General features: G+C 39.6%; 4 protein-coding genes across 9 annotated transcripts in view; 3 read left to right on the top strand and 1 right to left on the bottom strand.

Moving 5' to 3' along the window:
• On the top strand, positions 1 to 2,208 carry LOC116840279 (mediator of RNA polymerase II transcription subunit 30-like). 3 transcript variants are annotated; one of them, XM_032806799.1, is made up of 4 exons: positions 1 to 154; positions 1,093 to 1,506; positions 1,616 to 1,872; positions 1,949 to 2,208. In XM_032806799.1, the coding sequence occupies exons 1-4, from the start codon at positions 37 to 39 to the stop codon at positions 2,045 to 2,047; spliced, it is 888 nt and encodes a 295-aa protein (XP_032662690.1). In that variant the 5' UTR covers positions 1 to 36; the 3' UTR covers positions 2,048 to 2,208. The 3 variants fall into 3 exon arrangements, with proteins under 3 accessions (XP_032662690.1, XP_032662691.1, XP_032662692.1); XM_032806800.1 differs by lacking the exon at positions 1 to 154 and adding an exon at positions 443 to 589; XM_032806801.1 differs by lacking the exon at positions 1 to 154 and adding an exon at positions 682 to 832.
• LOC116840280 (gem-associated protein 7-like) lies at positions 2 to 3,467 on the bottom strand. 3 transcript variants are annotated; one of them, XM_032806804.1, is made up of 3 exons: positions 3,211 to 3,467; positions 2,238 to 2,462; positions 2 to 2,154 (listed from the first exon to the last, which is right to left on the bottom strand). In XM_032806804.1, the coding sequence occupies exons 1-2, from the start codon at positions 3,341 to 3,343 to the stop codon at positions 2,278 to 2,280; spliced, it is 318 nt and encodes a 105-aa protein (XP_032662695.1). In that variant the 5' UTR covers positions 3,344 to 3,467; the 3' UTR covers positions 2 to 2,154; positions 2,238 to 2,277. The 3 variants fall into 3 exon arrangements, with proteins under 3 accessions (XP_032662695.1, XP_032662694.1, XP_032662693.1); XM_032806803.1 differs by having other exon boundaries at positions 2 to 2,141; positions 3,211 to 3,466; XM_032806802.1 differs by having other exon boundaries at positions 2 to 688; positions 3,211 to 3,463.
• A 137-nt stretch (positions 3,468 to 3,604) lies between these two features.
• Positions 3,605 to 7,651, top strand: LOC116840278. Its single transcript, XM_032806798.1, has 3 exons — positions 3,605 to 4,607; positions 4,731 to 5,365; positions 6,846 to 7,651. Exons 1-3 carry the CDS (start codon positions 4,559 to 4,561, stop codon positions 7,371 to 7,373), a joined length of 1,212 nt encoding a protein of 403 aa, XP_032662689.1. The 5' UTR covers positions 3,605 to 4,558; the 3' UTR covers positions 7,374 to 7,651.
• Positions 7,652 to 14,729: 7,078 nt separating this feature from the next.
• The window catches only part of LOC116854153 (RNA-binding protein 24-like), a 47,568-nt gene continuing 45,514 nt past the window's right edge, over positions 14,730 to 16,783 (top strand). Inside the window, exon 1 of one of the 2 annotated variants that reach the window (XM_032835791.1) lies at positions 14,730 to 15,290. The gene's annotated coding sequence lies outside the window, so the exon portion shown is untranslated. The remainder of the gene's footprint in view (positions 15,291 to 16,783) is intronic. The other variant, XM_032835793.1, reaches the window with a different exon arrangement.

Genomic DNA, 16,783 nt, shown 5'->3' with positions numbered 1-16,783 from the left:
ACTCAATTGATGACCTTTATTTTTAAATAAAGCAACATGGCTGGACAACAACATCCTTTCTTGGGTGGGTTTCCCAATGTACAACAATCCGCTTTACGTACACAGTTTGGTGGCGGACAAATGGTTTCTAGTTTAATGGGACCGCAACAAGGAAGTAAGCTGTTAATAATTTTATTCTAATTATAGCCGTAATATGTGAAAATTGTGCATCTTTTAATGATGTAGTCTTCTATCTTGTACATAAATACTTGAGACCTTGATGTTTGTTTCATAAATATTGACATGGGACGACTTGTCCTTTGTCTCCTTGTCTCGTTGTCTCCTTTGACATATATTATTATTTGATACTTGATACGTCGACAGTTATAGATCTGATAAGTTGTCGGACAGACATTAATATTTGAGCATATATTTAATGTCAGAGTTTAATATCAGTAGATTTAGAAAATTAAGAAAAAAGTATAATAATAAATCATGGGCGATATAATAGACAGCTCAGATTCAAATGTTACTTCAAGTTTAGATAGTTCTCCAGATTCAGATAGTTCTTCAGGTTTAGGTAGTTCTTCAAGTTCAAATAGTTCTTCAGGTACAGATGGTTCTTCAAGTTCAGATAGTTCTTCAAATTCAGATATTTCTTCGATGGTTTCTTCACTTCCTCGCGCTCGGATAGTGGCTCGGAGGATTGCTATAGATACAAACGTAGATACAATACAAACTTCAGATACAAATTTTAGAAGAATATGGACTACCGAGACAAATACAAATTTAAATAGAAGAATATGAACTACCGAGAACACGATTGAAATAGATTGGACAAGTTATTTTGAAAGTCAGTTTCCATCAAATTGTTACAAAAATGACATTGATAATTCCAATTCATAAAAGAATTTATATTTTAATGAGATCATGATAAGTTGGTCAATCGTTTAAAAGACTGGGGCTATGTAGATCAACGTGCGTGACTATATATATCTATAGTATCTAATATTCTATGATGTCTAATATATACGACGTCTGTAAAACGGCTAAAGTTTTAGAAATGAAACAAAAATAGAAATTTGGAAATCAAATAAGACATTTTTGTTACAGACATGGTAAATCCTCAACAATTTGGTGTGGGAGTAGGTGTTGGGGTCGGTGTCGGTAATGTCGGAACTAATGCCATGGGGATGCCCAGCTCTCAACAAGTATTGGCACAGCAGCAACAGCAACAGCATCCATCCATCGCGATGCAGCAGCAACAATTACAACAGATACAGCAGCAACAATTATTGCAGCAACAACAACAGGCCGCGATGGTTCAACAAAATAGTCAAGCCAGCAATCAAGCCACAACACCGCAGACTCCAGTCCCACCTACTCAGCCACCACCTCAGCAACCGCAACAAACTAAGGAATTCAATACCGTCAGTTTGTGTAGATTTGGGCAAGAAACGGTGCAAGAAATTGTCAGCCGCACTTTAGAGCTTTTCCAAACTTTGAAAGTCGTGCAACCACCTAATGGTACTTTTCCACAATACGCTGGCAACATACGAGTTTTCTCTTTTCCTTCTTTTTCCTAATGAACTTGACTGTTAAGTATTAACTTTATAAATATATTGCTTATTCACAGGTACAACACAAGGGACTAATATTGCAAATGAAAAGAAAACTAAGATCTACGATCAATTGAGGATGTTGAAGATGCTATTTAAGCGTCTAAGACTGATATACGAAAAATGTAACGAGAATTGTCAACTGCAAGGTATGGAATACACACATATAGAAAGTTTGATTCCACTGAAGGAAGAGTGGGATATGAAATCCGATGAGAAAAAAACGTCGGAAGCTTATAGACTTATTTGCGAAGAGAGCAAAGAAATTACGGAGGTGAGAATGCCAAGACTGTTATACACGTGTCGTTATCGTATCAAGTGCAAATAAAAAATAAAATGTTTCTTTTTAGCAAGTGATATTGAAAAATAGGCATCTTAAGGAAATAATTGACCACTTAAGGCGTATTATTTCGGAGATAAACACGATGCTAAGTATGCGGCGCTCCTAAAAACCAAATATACCTCATTCAGCTTAGCATAAGACATCCCAGAAGCACTTATCGAGATATATCCTGGACAGTATGTTAGGATGTCTTGTACTACCTGAGAATTATTTCTAATTTTATTTTAAAGATTAGACATTTTCGAAAATAAAACTAATTATATAAAATGCTTGGTAAATTATTTTACGTTATATACCTTTATTTTATATTCGTTTGTGTCAATCTTGTTTCATCTTCTATTGATCGATATCGATGTCGATGCTTAAGTGAATAATGTCGCTACCTCGAAGGATGGCTTCTGGAATCTTGCCGATCGGTGTTTCCAAGTTTCTTACGAAAATCTCGGAAGATTCTACATTGCAACCTCTGAATTCACCCGACACACGTGTATTCTCGTGTAAGTAAAATTCTGCTTGCTTGCCTGTAATATTTGAATATTTAAATTGAATCGGTTGGCAATAACGAATATTAAACAACAAATTACGAATTACTACATTCTTTTTGTGTAACAACGCTTCCGGATAAATTATAATCTACAAGAGGTGCAGTAGAACGGAAAATTTTAAATTTAACTTAAAGTGTCGATGCCTATTAAATACATATTTATTCACATTGTCGCGAGATATTTCTTTAATAATTAATAATTTGAGCTTTTTGTCGCGGCGCGTAATATAAAGCAGATGGACTTTCCCTCGATTGGCGCCATATTTGAGCGATTCTCGAGAAAATATACAGGTCGAGTTTTTTAATTTAATGATGCGCAAATGCAATGTTTCGGTGTATTTACGCATCATGCGATGGATCTATCGATGAATTAAAAAACTCGCCTATACTCATACTTATAAAAATATTTGAATAATTTAGAACATTCTTACGATATCTAGTGAACATTTGTGCTATGTGAGTAGACGTTACAATTTTAATATGTAAATGCTGTTTACCAAGTGTCATAACATTACAACCAAGGTTACTTGTGCGATTGCGTGAAGTTAAAATATCAAAAGAAATTCTCATAAATACTCGTTAAGATTACATATTACACCTGATATTTGCTTCTTGGATGTGTTAACGAGAATGGCGGGAACAGTTCAAATGGTTTCCGAGTACGATTAAGATATAATGAAATGTATAATGAAATGTATACACAACGACTAAATGAAATTTCTTACCGACAATGCCAGTAACGACACGTAGGAATCGCTCGCGCAGAAACGCACGGGCCTGCTGCTTCTCCGGAGTCGCAAATTCCAGGTTCGCGGTATTTGCGCTAGAAACTCCATTAACTTCCTCCTGCTGGACCATTTTTTATCGCAAGGAATTCTGAAACTGACACAATCGGGTTCTCTCGCAGCTCATGGCAGATGGTCTGTTCTTTTCAGCTGCACTACTGAACTGATGCAATAAGTTAGAGTGAGAAAACATATACTTGTCTCACTTGTTGCACCAGTTCGGCAGTGTAGCTGAAAAGAACAGACCACAAGAGTCAATAGGAAGCTTGCGCGCGCAACGAGAAGGAACGTTGGCGCCATATTTAAATTCTTATGAATTGAGGTATCTTCGGGTTGCCATTTAAGTCGGATCAGTAATCACAGTAGTGTATGTGTTAATGCTGTGCACCGTCTGTGAATCTTTTCATTAGCAAACAGTTTTTCATTAGCAAATAGTTTTACACAACATATTCGTTAAATTAACATTGTAAATATATGATATATCGACAAACGGAAAACTGCGTTTAAACATAAAGAGTGCAAAGTGTAGAATACATAATATGGGTACATTGAAACTAACTGTAAAAGAGTTTCTGAAATATGACACATAACGATAAAAGAATGTATGACAATTGATATTTCAAACGAGCTAAAGAATTGCAAGTCATTTCACAGATATTATTGAAATTTGTTCCGGAGAAAGCTTCAGTGCATAAAGTCGAGAAAATGGAGTATATTATTTATTATTATTCTGTTTCATCTTCATGTTGCCGATATTATTTTGCATTTGATACAAATAGTTTAAACGTATCAATTTAAAATGCCAAATTTCTATATTTACTTTTCTGCTTCAACTTGTATGTAGTGCAAATTTCAACGAATGCTTAACCAATTCATTTTGCTTTATGAACCCCTTAAGAGAACGAAATTGTATAACACGTACATAAATTTATTAGCTTTTTAGATAATACCCATTATCGTTTAAACTGACATTATTGCCTTACTGTTGCAACTTTCGCGGGAGGCGCCGGACTCAAGCAGAAATCTCTCCCAGTATGAAAGTTTTGAAAGCAGTCGGATACACAATAAAGTAATCTCGAGCGTCGATAGCCCACATTTTCTATGCGAAGCGTAATTGCCACGACTAGGAAGGAAGCTATTAAATCAATATAATTACCATACTTATAACGATATCTGCCAAACACACTTTCTCGAGACGAAACATGGGGGCGACCCGCAGCTTTTTTCATTTCGTCCAAGAGCCTACGCGGTGTCACCTCATTTTCGTTCCGATCACGACGCGGTCACGATGGACTCCCTCATCGTCGTTTTAATAGCCGTCGCCGTATGTTGCAGTGGTAAACGTCTATTCGACACTCGGATAAACAATATTTCGATATCGATTTCGTAGTCGCGTGATCTCTCGATTCGCTAAAAAGAAAAAGTGATAACTCCGATACCGACGACTATTCTTGTTGCAGAGATGTGCTGTGACACACTTCCGGCTACGACCGTTGTTAATCCTAAAAATGCAGGCTTTTTAATGGAGGCAAACGCTAGTTATATGATCGACAAAGGACTCCCTTTGAGAAATCTAGATCTGCGTAAGCCGGCAAAAGTAGAGGAACCAAGGAACCTGGACAATACAAGAAGCGAGGCAAATAAAAGAAAGGCGCGACTATTAGGGGGTCTGGCCTTTTTAGCTGGTCTGAGTGTTGGTGGGTTGGCCACTGCGGCATCGTCAAGTGTAAAAACCATTGCTAAGATGCCACAAGCGACCTTCGCCTTGAATTTGGGTCACTCGAAAACCTCGCCTTACTTCGCCGCTTACTACAGTCCTTACTCCCTCATACCTTATCCGTTCTTTTATCACACTCCCTTCGGACTCCTGCCGACTGCCGATCCGGCAAAGCCATTGCAGGTGTCGTCGCATAATGATATGACGCAGCAAGTGATCAGTTTGTTCGACAACAGGCAGCCGGGCGATTTTGCGGAAAACAATGAAGAGTACGCGGACCAGGAGAAGAATCCCGACAGTGACAAGAACGCGGCCATTAGTGAAGACAGGGCTGATCATCGGCCGGAATTACAAACTGATCGGAACGCGGAAGAGAAGGTAAGAATTTAATAGATCTCTCGGCTCGCGCGCAGCGGTGAGCAAACAGAAATCAGAGCAGAAAGCCACGCGACGTTTTATCTCGACGCGCATCTCATCCGGCGGCGTGTGCCGCGCTTTCTCGAGAGAGCCGAAAACACCGGCTCGGCTTCACTCGCTCCGCGCGATCGAATCGGGATTAATTGCGTGGAAAGAGGTGCGATGTACCTTTCGTGTTTGAGCGCGGACGCATATCTCTGTGGATCCCCGTTGGCTGCAATAGAAGCAGCTTAACGCTTCAAGACGCGTTATTGGCTTCTCGTCGTGGAACTTTTGATTGACGGCATCAGAGACGGGAAAATACGCGAGAAAAATTCTTGCAAAGTACGTGGAAATAAGAACATATGCCCGTAGAACTGACACTTGCAATCGATCTGTCCGAACCCTTGCCTTTTGCTGTAACAATCAACAAATTACCGTAAAATTAAGATGACACGTAATCTAGCTTTTTAATCTAACCTAAGCTAACCTAACCTAAACTAACTTTTCTCGTGATTCTCTCACGTTAATGTTGTTTATTGTTAGAACAAAAGGAAAGTGTCTCAACTATTTTATGTTTCAATCAATTGCAAGTGTCATTTTACGGATATATTTTTTTAGTTTTACGTATCTTGCCAGAATTTTGGTGAATTTTTAATGTAACTTCTCTCGGTTCTAACGTTATAAATTTTACTCAAGGTGGCCGCGACGAAGAAACAGGAGCTTCCAACTTATTTATTAAATGATCGTCATTTTATTCAGTATACTTTTAATACTAGATTGCTTAGTAGTCATGTTGGAAAAACTTAAGTATCGTTAAAAAAAATACTACTTTTTCTGCTGAGCGCAATCATTAATGCAAAAATAATGTCTCACTTCTGTCGCCGGTCGCGAACACATGAGTACGAATATTAACATAGAATATTAACATATGCTTTTGCAGATGTCGTGTGACAGATAATTAAGACTTTCCCAGGTCTATTTTTCGTTTTTCTCGTAGATAATGCACGAGTCGATGACTTTATTTTCAGTACTCAGACGCATCTGTAATTTTATTTGGGCTCACAAATCGGTGCTATAAACTGTACGTGACAAGATAACGCACGTGTTGAGGTATTGACTCTTAAATGGAGCGACGTCTTATATCAAGATACATACGTCAGACCGCTAATCTCAGCTCGCCACTTCATTTCTGCCATATTTCATCGCGTTATTACGAACGAAAGTGCCGCGCTTTCCTGCGTTTCTCTCTCGAAGTGAATCGTGCTTTGGCAATAAACGCAACATTTCAGGAAATATTTTCATCCTTTTTATGCTCGGCTAGAATCGACAGAGATCTCTATCGCTCGTGGAAATTTATAATGCTTTATTAAAGCACTTTCTCGAAAGGAGCGAAATTGTTTCTTGTTTGCTGCGTGATAATGTGGCGATTGCACTATTGACTGGTTTTATCGCTATTTAGGCGGTGATGCGTGGCTGCAAGGAAGCTCAGAGGAAGCACAGTGATCTCTTCAAAGGATCGCCCAGACAGCATGAAAATCTTCAGGTGGGTGCCACCGACCCGCCAGCAGCCATGGGAGCAACGAACATGACTGCTGACACGAATCAGACCGTAATAAGAGATAAAACTACAACGAGAAAGCCATATATAGACTTCAAACCAACGTTCAGCAATCATACTACCGAACATCCGAGCTTTCCAGGATATTATGAGGGATATCCGCAGGATATAAGCCACGTGGACCTCACGACAGGTTCAGACGCATACCACTATCAGGATCACGGCCAGATAAATTACAATTTGCCGTATGAGCAGCCTAGTAGCTTTTACCACGATGACACATACTCGAATCATCATGCGAATCATCCGTATTTCCCTGGTTCCTTCTCGTCAGAGCCAATAAATGGATACGTAGGCACGGACTTTGGCCGCGTATACCCCTCGCAATATCAGACGCCATATATCAATAGCTTTAAACCAGTAAAGTAGATCTTACACGGAAGTTTTATCAAATTTATATAGCACACATTAATTTTCATAAATGGTGCCTGGTGAGCTCCAATTAAAAATTGAAATGATCATTGTTATTTATGTATATATTTGAGGAGGTTGTCAGGCAAGATAAGTTTGTTAAGAATTTATTGAGACTTGCGCTATGTACAAATTGAAATGTTATCTAATTGCTCGTGCAATTGAACAAATATTTGTTATTCGAGTGTTGAGATATCTGAAACTAAAATTGACATTTTTTACATGTGTTCCTTAGAGTTGGCGTGTTTTTTTTGAGTTCCTACTTTTAATTCTTTGTCAAAAGTTCCTACTTTTAATTCTTTGTCAAAATTAGAGCTTTAATTTCATGTAAACTAAAATTAAAGTTTCAACCATCAAAAGTAATAAGTGTAATTAGCTCTTAACAGAGTATTTCTAACAATTATATCCCATATATAACTTAACAAGAGATCATTATTCGCGAAACACTTGAGGCGTCAGTCGATAGATGGCCAAGGCGTAAGCGTGCTGTCAATTATTAAAATGTATTACGCTATCACTCTTATCTAGCCACATTCACATTATTGCGGCTTCGTTAGTTTGAAAAAAAAATATATATAGCTCTTATTTTAGTGAATATTATAAAATATATTTTATTCTTTGTACACACAAATACGATTTTTCTTATACAAATTAGTTCTATTGTATTATGAAAAATTAATGACTATCACATTCTCTAGTTTGAGCTAACTTGTGAATCGACTCATTGTTTTTTTGAGTAATGATGAAGCTCTTCATCATGACAACCATGAATCAATTATTTCCTAGTAGTTTATGAAATCTCATTGCGTCATTACTTACTTTTTTCTTTCTTTCAATAATACGGCATTTTGCAATTTCACTGATCATCCGCATTATTAAGACAGTTAATAATCGCAGAAAAATTCGAAGTGAATATTATAAAATATATTTTATTCTTTGTACACACAAATACGATTTTTCTTATACAAATTAGTTCTATTGTATTATGAAAAATTAATGACTATCACATTCTCTAGTTTGAGCTAACTTGTGAATCGACTCATTGTTTTTTTGAGTAATGATGAAGCTCTTCATCATGACAACCATGAATCAATTATTTCCTAGTAGTTTATGAAATCTCATTGCGTCATTACTTACTTTTTTCTTTCTTTCAATAATACGGCATTTTGCAATTTCACTGATCATCCGCATTATTAAGACAGTTAATAATCGCAGAAAAATTCGAAGTGAATATTATAAAATATATTTTATTCTTTGTACACACAAATACGATTTTTCTTATACAAATTAGTTCTATTGTATTATGAAAAATTAATGACTATCACATTCTCTAGTTTGAGCTAACTTGTGAATCGACTCATTGTTTTTTTGAGTAATGATGAAGCTCTTCATCATGACAACCATGAATCAATTATTTCCTAGTAGTTTATGAAATCTCATTGCGTCATTACTTACTTTTTTCTTTCTTTCAATAATACGGCATTTTGCAATTTCACTGATCATCCGCATTATTAAGACAGTTAATAATCGCAGAAAAATTCGAAGCTATCACTTCTATTAATCCGTGAATTTTTGAATACGATCAGCGCTTGAGTTGTGCTCAAATCCGTAATTGACAACGCTATATAAGACAACTGCGGGACATATGAAAGCATCGCTGTTCCATCACGAGAATGTTGTTTCGGCGCACACACGCGCAAGACAATCGTGTCGTGACGTTATTTTCTCTTTCTTTCTTTCTTTTTTCTTTCTCCTTTTTCATCGAAAGCACTCGGACCCTCCGTGTGACAAGAGCGTCAGTATGTGCATGCAGCGCGTAGCTTCTTGTTTGGACAATTGCCCGACGGGTCGTACAGTTGCTCAGGGCCGATTTTGTGCAAACCGATCAATAAGACGGAAATTCGCTAATGGTATCTGTGGCTCGTTGATTGGCACAAGCAGCAGCAGCACGACGACGACGACGACGACGACGACGACGACGACGACGACAACAACCACAATTGGAAATAGGCGTCGGATAATAAATAAATGACCGTTCCGGCGGAGTCGTCCAATTGGACGTGGCCGTTCGCAAGGAAGAAACCTGTTTTATTTTCGGACGAGTTTGGAGGGCTGGGCTCCTCGTCTATTTCGAGAAGGCCGCCACTGCGGTATTGTGTCTCTAAAGACGCCGGTACTTTGCAGCTTTCGCGCAAAGTAATTTTTCAGCCGGCGGATTTTCGTCGTTTAAATCAGACAACAGCGTTTCAATCGCATAGGTAGGCGAGAGGAGGCCTCAATCGTAGAGAAAAAACGTGTGTTGCTACGACGCCTCCGCGTTTCTAGTTATAGATACTGTTTATCAGATGTATCATGTCTCGGTGTAGAATCGTCAGGTATCGCGATCAACGCGTACATAATCGTAGCAAAGTATAATCAGATTCTTACATCGTGCAAGAAAATTTGACAAGAAAAATTTAGAAAAAGAAACAGTAACAAGCAAATGGAACACGAACGATAAATCTTTCGATTCTGGCGCAAAACTCACACGCAAAATATAATTTTGAAAACTACATAAAAGAAATATATATCCAAAAAGACAGTGGAAAGTGGGAGAAATGCATAAAAAGATGATATATGTATATTGAGAAGAAAATACTTAAAAAATAAGAAATATTTTTTCGTTGGATACTAATTCATATGTTCACTTTACATATTAATATACATATTTTTATATTAAGAGAAAGTTTTTCTCAAGTGCAAAAATACACATTTTCTAAAACAACAGTAGCTTTTCAAGTTTGTTGATTGATTTACCTATTAATTATATTATTAAATATTGTTACTATTAAGTATTATTAGTATTATTATTATTTATTACCATTAAGTATTCTTAATTGTATTACTGATTTTATTACTATTGCCTAAGTCAGTCTCAGTAATGATTTTCAATTTTGGCAGTTTAGTGAGCTCCGAACTTCATTGTGTTTGAACTGTTTTGCAAGCCGTTGCGCATATTATAAGTTATTTATTCTGCATTTGGTGAAGCGCCAGAGTGCTCTCCTTAATTGCCAACGTAAAAGCTTTCGCTTTTGACACGCGCGATTGACGATCGCGAGTGCCTTCGACGCGCAAGACGGCAGTTTTATGGGCGAATCGTGAAATTCCGACGACTACACTATCACAGTAATTAATTTCCGCAGAAGATCGTTACACCCTCGGCGTGACGCGTGTAGTACAGGCAGAATGTGGCATGTCGTCCGCGAATGGTCGAGTGGGCGAGCCGATACGCGAGCATCGCGGCATATTGCGTGCGCGATTGTGCAATGAACGCGGTAGGAAATGATCGACTTCCTTCGCGGAAGTGCGAGGTTCTCCTTAAAAACAGCGATACCGTCGACAGCCACGTGGCCGAGCAATTTAATGTCCATTTCTCCCGCGGACGCGTAAATAATTCCGTCTCGTAGCACATGGCTTAGCGCGTGCGGGGAGCTCGTGACGATATCCGCAACGCGTGCTGACGATATTTCCCAACGAGGTGCTGTGCGATCGGACAGGTCCTGTTGCTACTCCGACGTATTTCGACACTACTTCCGAACGACATCGAGCGCGAGATATGAGACGTCGATGTTATTTCAAAGGCTGAAGTATGCCGATCGATCGCCGTGCGTATCTACGAAATCGGACTAGATCGGGGTCTCTTTAAATCTAAATATATACCGGGTGTCAGGGTTGAACGCCCTGGGATTTCCGGTCCTTAGCGTGTGCACTTCGCCGTTCCCTTCCCTTCCCTCCCTGCGTCTTTTTTTATTTTTCGCCGGAGCACTCACACGTCTCCTCGTGTATCCCGTTCACCTTCCCTCCTGCTGCCGCCGGCGACCTCGTTTTTTTTTTCCACGCGAAACCCAATAGCCCTGTGTCCTCTAGGATACTCCAGGACTATTTCCTGCGAGTTTGCGCTGCTCGAGCCGGATGGGAAACCGCAAATGTAGAGAACCCCCCGTGCATATCGTCTCCCGATGGCTCTACATACGCAATGCGACGTCCTGCGTGAAAAAAGGAGCGAAAGTTATTTTATTTTTATTGTAGGACATCTTGTTGCAGTTGTCGCTTCTTGGGCTTTTTTACAATGAATTTTTTTCTTATTGTACATCATACAGTCGTATTTGTAATTTATGTTGTTTTTTGTATCCCTCACACGACACAAATGAACATCTTAATCTGGCACACTTTTGATTTTACACCTTAACATTTTTTACAGCTTGATCTGGCACACTGAAGTGAAAAACGACCTTATAGCAACTTTTTGTTGCATGACAGACAAATAGCTCAAAAATACCTATATCTCATATTCCCGCCAACTATAACTTTTTAAGCGTTTGGAACGAAAGTCATTGTTCCATTAGAGTTTGTGAGTAATTTGATATGCAAAATCGGATAGAATAAAAAATGACTCTAGCGATTAGAATGGATTTTGTCCACTGCAAAAGTCTATAGTTACATTTGGCTACAATTAAATTGTACACACATTTGCGTGTGTGCTCGTCACTTGATGCGCTTACAGAACAAGTTATTACATAACTCGGTATCGCCGGGAATGCAAAATTACGTTTGTGGAAATACAATTGAAATTAGCCCGACGCGTAGAAGTATCTCCACAGACGCGCAGCCGTCTAATGAGCAATTATTGACAACGACATCGACAAAAGAAGAAAAATGACCGCGAGTTCGCGCAACGGCCGTTCCACGAGGCCGTTTACGCAGGCCTCTCGGATCATCGGGCTCTATTGTTCAGGATTCGCTCCTTACGACAGGACTCGGCAGGCCCGGGCTTCGCGCTCTCGTGGCAATGTGCATGCCAATAAAATATCGCCCGGCCGCGCGCGCTCGCCGAGCTCTCAGTACGCACGTGCGTGCACACAGAAGCGAAACGGTTCGTTCGGTGTGGTAAATGCACCACGGTCGAATAAGAACCCTGGCCTCGTGTGTAGGGGACGACAGAGGAGAGACAGCTGTGGGGCAGCTGGCAGCGCGTGCCACAAACCTATGGGGTCTCTCCTTCTCGGACGCGGACTACGATGATATCCTATATACCGTGGCACGTAACTAACGGCAGGTTTCGAACAATGCGAGGTTCCGAAGCGTCGTCTATCCTCGGCATCAAAGGGAACGCGTAGCCGGGACGAGTAGCTGCGAATTATCACTGCCTGGCTGCTCGCCACCAAGAGATTCGTATAATAAAATTGTTTACGGCTATATTTATCAACGTTCATATGAGTTGTGTGCGTGTACGTGTGTGTGTGTGTGTCGCGGGTATTGCCTCGAAGAGATTTTCATAAATACGTAAACGCACAGATCTCTATTGTTGGGAGGTAAGCCCGCTAAGCTACGAAGGCTAAGCTACGGAGAACAATACGGTAACTCACGCTGGGCTTCCTATTGGTCACAGCGGGTTATACTCGAGCAACCGAACTCGGGTAAGGTGGGCTTAAAGCTAATTACGAATGGCAAATTCTATTGTTTTCTAGCGCTTTCTATTATTCCGTACCGCGACTTTATTATTTTCGTATTATACATCCTACTTGTTTCATAGCGCGAGCAATGTATACCGAGAGAAAAAAACATAAGGAATAAAAAATATTTACTGATAATATTAATCTTAAATCTACATTTATCTACATTCATTTATTTATATAAACAGGACAAACAATCGCTTTCATAGAGAGATCTTGAAAAAATGTATTTGACAAATATTTGGTTTCAGTATAAAAATATGTATATTATTATAAGTAGATACGCCATTAAAGTTTTTTAGATGTTTTCTTTCTATTAAGGAACATTAAAAAAAAACCTTGAAAACTCATTATATAACGTTTATTTCACAAAAATCAACTTCATATCGCACAAATAAGTTTTCAAATATTTTTTTTTTAGTGTATAGGTTTACCGATATTTTCTAATTTTTCAAATTTTAATTTTAGCTCTGTGGGTATTTAAACAGTCTGAATTTAAATCTAAGTTGATAGAAACTACTATTGAACAATTGATTCTAACACTTCGTGTGATCAGAATCATATACACGATATTCCTAAATACACAAAGCTGCTATTAGCTATTATGACCATCCAGAACTTTGTTGATATAATTTGACAAAGACGACTACAAGTTGGTACGTTGGATGTCCTTTATTCTTTAGCCCAATGGAATATCTATTCGTTTCCCGGCGTATGTCTAGGATTATAATGCTTGAGCCGCATGCAAGGATCCGGAAAGGTGCGCTTTCCTCGGAAGTTTTTCATCGGTGCGAAAAAGAAAAGATCAGCGAGTTCAAAGCTTTCGGGGGAGCAGTTCAGGCCAGCGAACATCTGCCGTCGTCTACAACGATAATAATTCGAACAGCTGATGCTCGACGGATCACCGCCTCGCTTTAGATCCTGCAGGATTTCTTTGTTACACCATTGATGTAAGACGAATTCTTACGAGATAGAAAAGAACATTTCTTTCCTCTAACTTACTGCAATGATATTTCCTTTTGTAATAACCGTTTCCGCAATGAATGTTGTACACATGTTTATCTCATTCGAAGATGCTTTTAACATGTGTGCAATGTAATAGAACTGTAATTAATATATTTCTATTCTTGAAACACAATTCATGAAGAAAATTGGAAAATAAGAACATTTAGTAAAAGAGACAGTCAATTAAACATCTAAATCAATCATTTTTAACCATTTTTAAAGTTCATTGTAGTCGATGTTCCAAGTAGGACTCTCAGAAAGAGACAAGGTATTCGATATTTTCTTTGTTTCATATTATCGTATGGAAGGAAATTTTTCCTCCTGTTCATTTAATAACAATGAATTTTTCAATTATATGTCCCTTTTCTCGCACAATACAATTCACGATACAATTTTGCCAGTGTAATAATAATTTTGACCCTAACTGTTAGATTTATACATACATTGCCGTTCTCTTTCAAGTTTAACAACAATGACTTACACTCTTCAGTTTAGTAAATAGATTATCGTTGAAAGTTTCAGCTCATACCTCGGCTTATCATCGTAAGATCGCGCAAACAATCAATATAAGCTCCATGATTACATAAAGCATCACGGTCAATGAAGAGACTCAAAAGAGCACCTAAGAAAAGGAAAATGCGTCGACACTCAAAGAGAGGAAAGCGACTGACCCCACGATCGTGCAGAACGATCACGCAGCAGCGTGAGCCCTCACACGTGCGTCACGGGACAATCGATCACCCGACAACAAGTCATTAGCCTACGCCGCGAGAGCGAGAGCAGTATCTCGCGACGTAGGCCGTCGTCATTGGGCACCGGAGCCTTAATCAATTCCGCTTTTTGAATTTCAGCGCCCGCAGTTGTTGAGTACGAGCCTGTTTCGCGCGCGCGGTAGGGATCCGGCCAATCGGAACGCCGGACGGCGGACTACTTGGCGGGCCGGCGCGCCTCGCGGTAGTCGCGGCAACTCAAATGTAGTTCGACACTTGCACGTGGGACTTTGTCGGTGTCGGTTGGGTGCGCGCGCGCTTGCGATCGCAAAAAAGGGCACCGTTTCCACCAGTACGTGAGCGCGCGGTGACTCGTTTCGTCGCATACGAGCCACCCTCGGCGCGAAGAGGTGTCCGCGATATATATTCGCGTGTATCTACCGGATAATTGCCCGGACAGTCGTCGTCTCGCCCGAGCAGAGCAGTGAATCGACACGGGTCTAGCGCGCGCACAGCTCTCGCGCCCGTTTCGTCGCGAGGGATTCCTCCTTGGCTTCGGTGTGTAATACTGATTGTGTACATCGTCATTGGGATTATCACGGTCAACAGCTCGTTGCGTGCGGCGGACGAACGCGCACGCACACACAGCGCGGCGAACACAAACTAAGGTAAGTGACGGCGCAGCGGGTAGCGTCCTTTCTTTTAACGAGACAAGAGTTTGCCTGCACCAACACGCAGTTTGGCTATAATGAACAGACCAACGCGTTTCGCTCGGGGGGAGCGCAAAACTTCTCGTTCTTAGAATCCAAATTTCGGTTGTACGCTAAGCGAAAAGATATTTAAGAAGTAGAAAGTACATATATCCAGTGCATTTATGTAAATGTCTATTCAACAAAAAATATACATCTTAAAATCTCTTGCTTTCCATGAAAGCAATTGTTTATTCTATTTAAATGAGAGAAATTAGATTTATCCAGGTAGAATGAGAAGTGACTGAAAAGACTCATTTTTCAATCGTCATTCTCTTGTTATTTCAATGTCATCGTAATTTTCTGTTTTGCTTGGATTGCTATTAATACCCACCAAATAGATATCTCTTATTTTTTCAAATTTTTTCTCTTAAGAAACAGAAATTCTGTGTCCTTCAACCAAAATGGTCCGTTCATCAGAACCAAAACGTTAATGCAATCAGATTGTTTTCTCTGTGTACTTTTCCGTTATTTCAAACTGCGACACACGTTGTGGCGTCCAAGTTGTCTTGGCGGAGAAACGACGACGCCAAACGCCATCGTTCTCGAAAGATATTAGAGAATTGGGTTTCAATTGTCGTGACGAAATTGGGAAATGGCGGTAGTAGAGACGACGGAATTAGACTCAATGAAATTTCGATAGGTCGGAAAAGTGGGTGTACTAATTTTCCGCACCGGAAAATCGATTCCCTAATTGCCATCGGGAGGTGCGGATTATAAACTCCAGCACGTTCCACTTCTTGCTGCTTCGATCGGTCTATTTTCGATCGGCGCTCCATCCGTGGTTATTTCTTTTGGAAATAGCTCGCCTAGCGGCCGGATAGCTCGTAAAAAAAGGCAAAAGAAGATATCGCGCGTTAGCACGCGTCATATTTAAGTAATGCAGCCGGCATATTCTATGTAAGGCGCTCATTGTTGCGCTCGTTACATGAATTTCGGAGTCGCGCGGCTCATTAGCGTTGATAGCATCGTTCCTTAATTGCTATCATCACAGCGTATCGCTTAACTCGTTCTCACATCTTTGCGACTTTGAAAGCGCACGACTGAACCATGATGCGCACAACAGCTATACTCGAAACGCTCACTCGGTTCTCGAAATGATGATGAACGGTTTTATGCAAATGATACATAATAAGCGTTTCTTCTTTATTCATGCACATAGAAACATATATGCTGCGTTCAAGTGAATGTTACTTGTGCTTCAAATATTTCATAAATTTCTATTTCCGCAAACTTATTATGAGTTCATCATAAGCGTGAAATTTATTCGAAGCACGTTCCAAATCCTAGAAAGTTGAGAATTTCAATTAAGAAATTAAAACAAAATTTCGGTTCGTTTATTGTACAGAGTTGAATTTCTTTGTCAATAGAGTTTTCTAATTTTAACATTCTAATCTAATATTTTAATAATA

This window comes from Odontomachus brunneus, unplaced genomic scaffold (assembly GCF_010583005.1).
Source record: "Odontomachus brunneus isolate Ranch 3 - 2012 unplaced genomic scaffold, Obru_v1 Obru_scaffold_009, whole genome shotgun sequence".
In the NCBI taxonomy this organism is placed as follows: domain Eukaryota; kingdom Metazoa; phylum Arthropoda; class Insecta; order Hymenoptera; family Formicidae; genus Odontomachus; species Odontomachus brunneus.
Note: the sequence above shows the minus strand (reverse complement) of the source record. Positions and strands in the feature narration are given on the sequence as shown.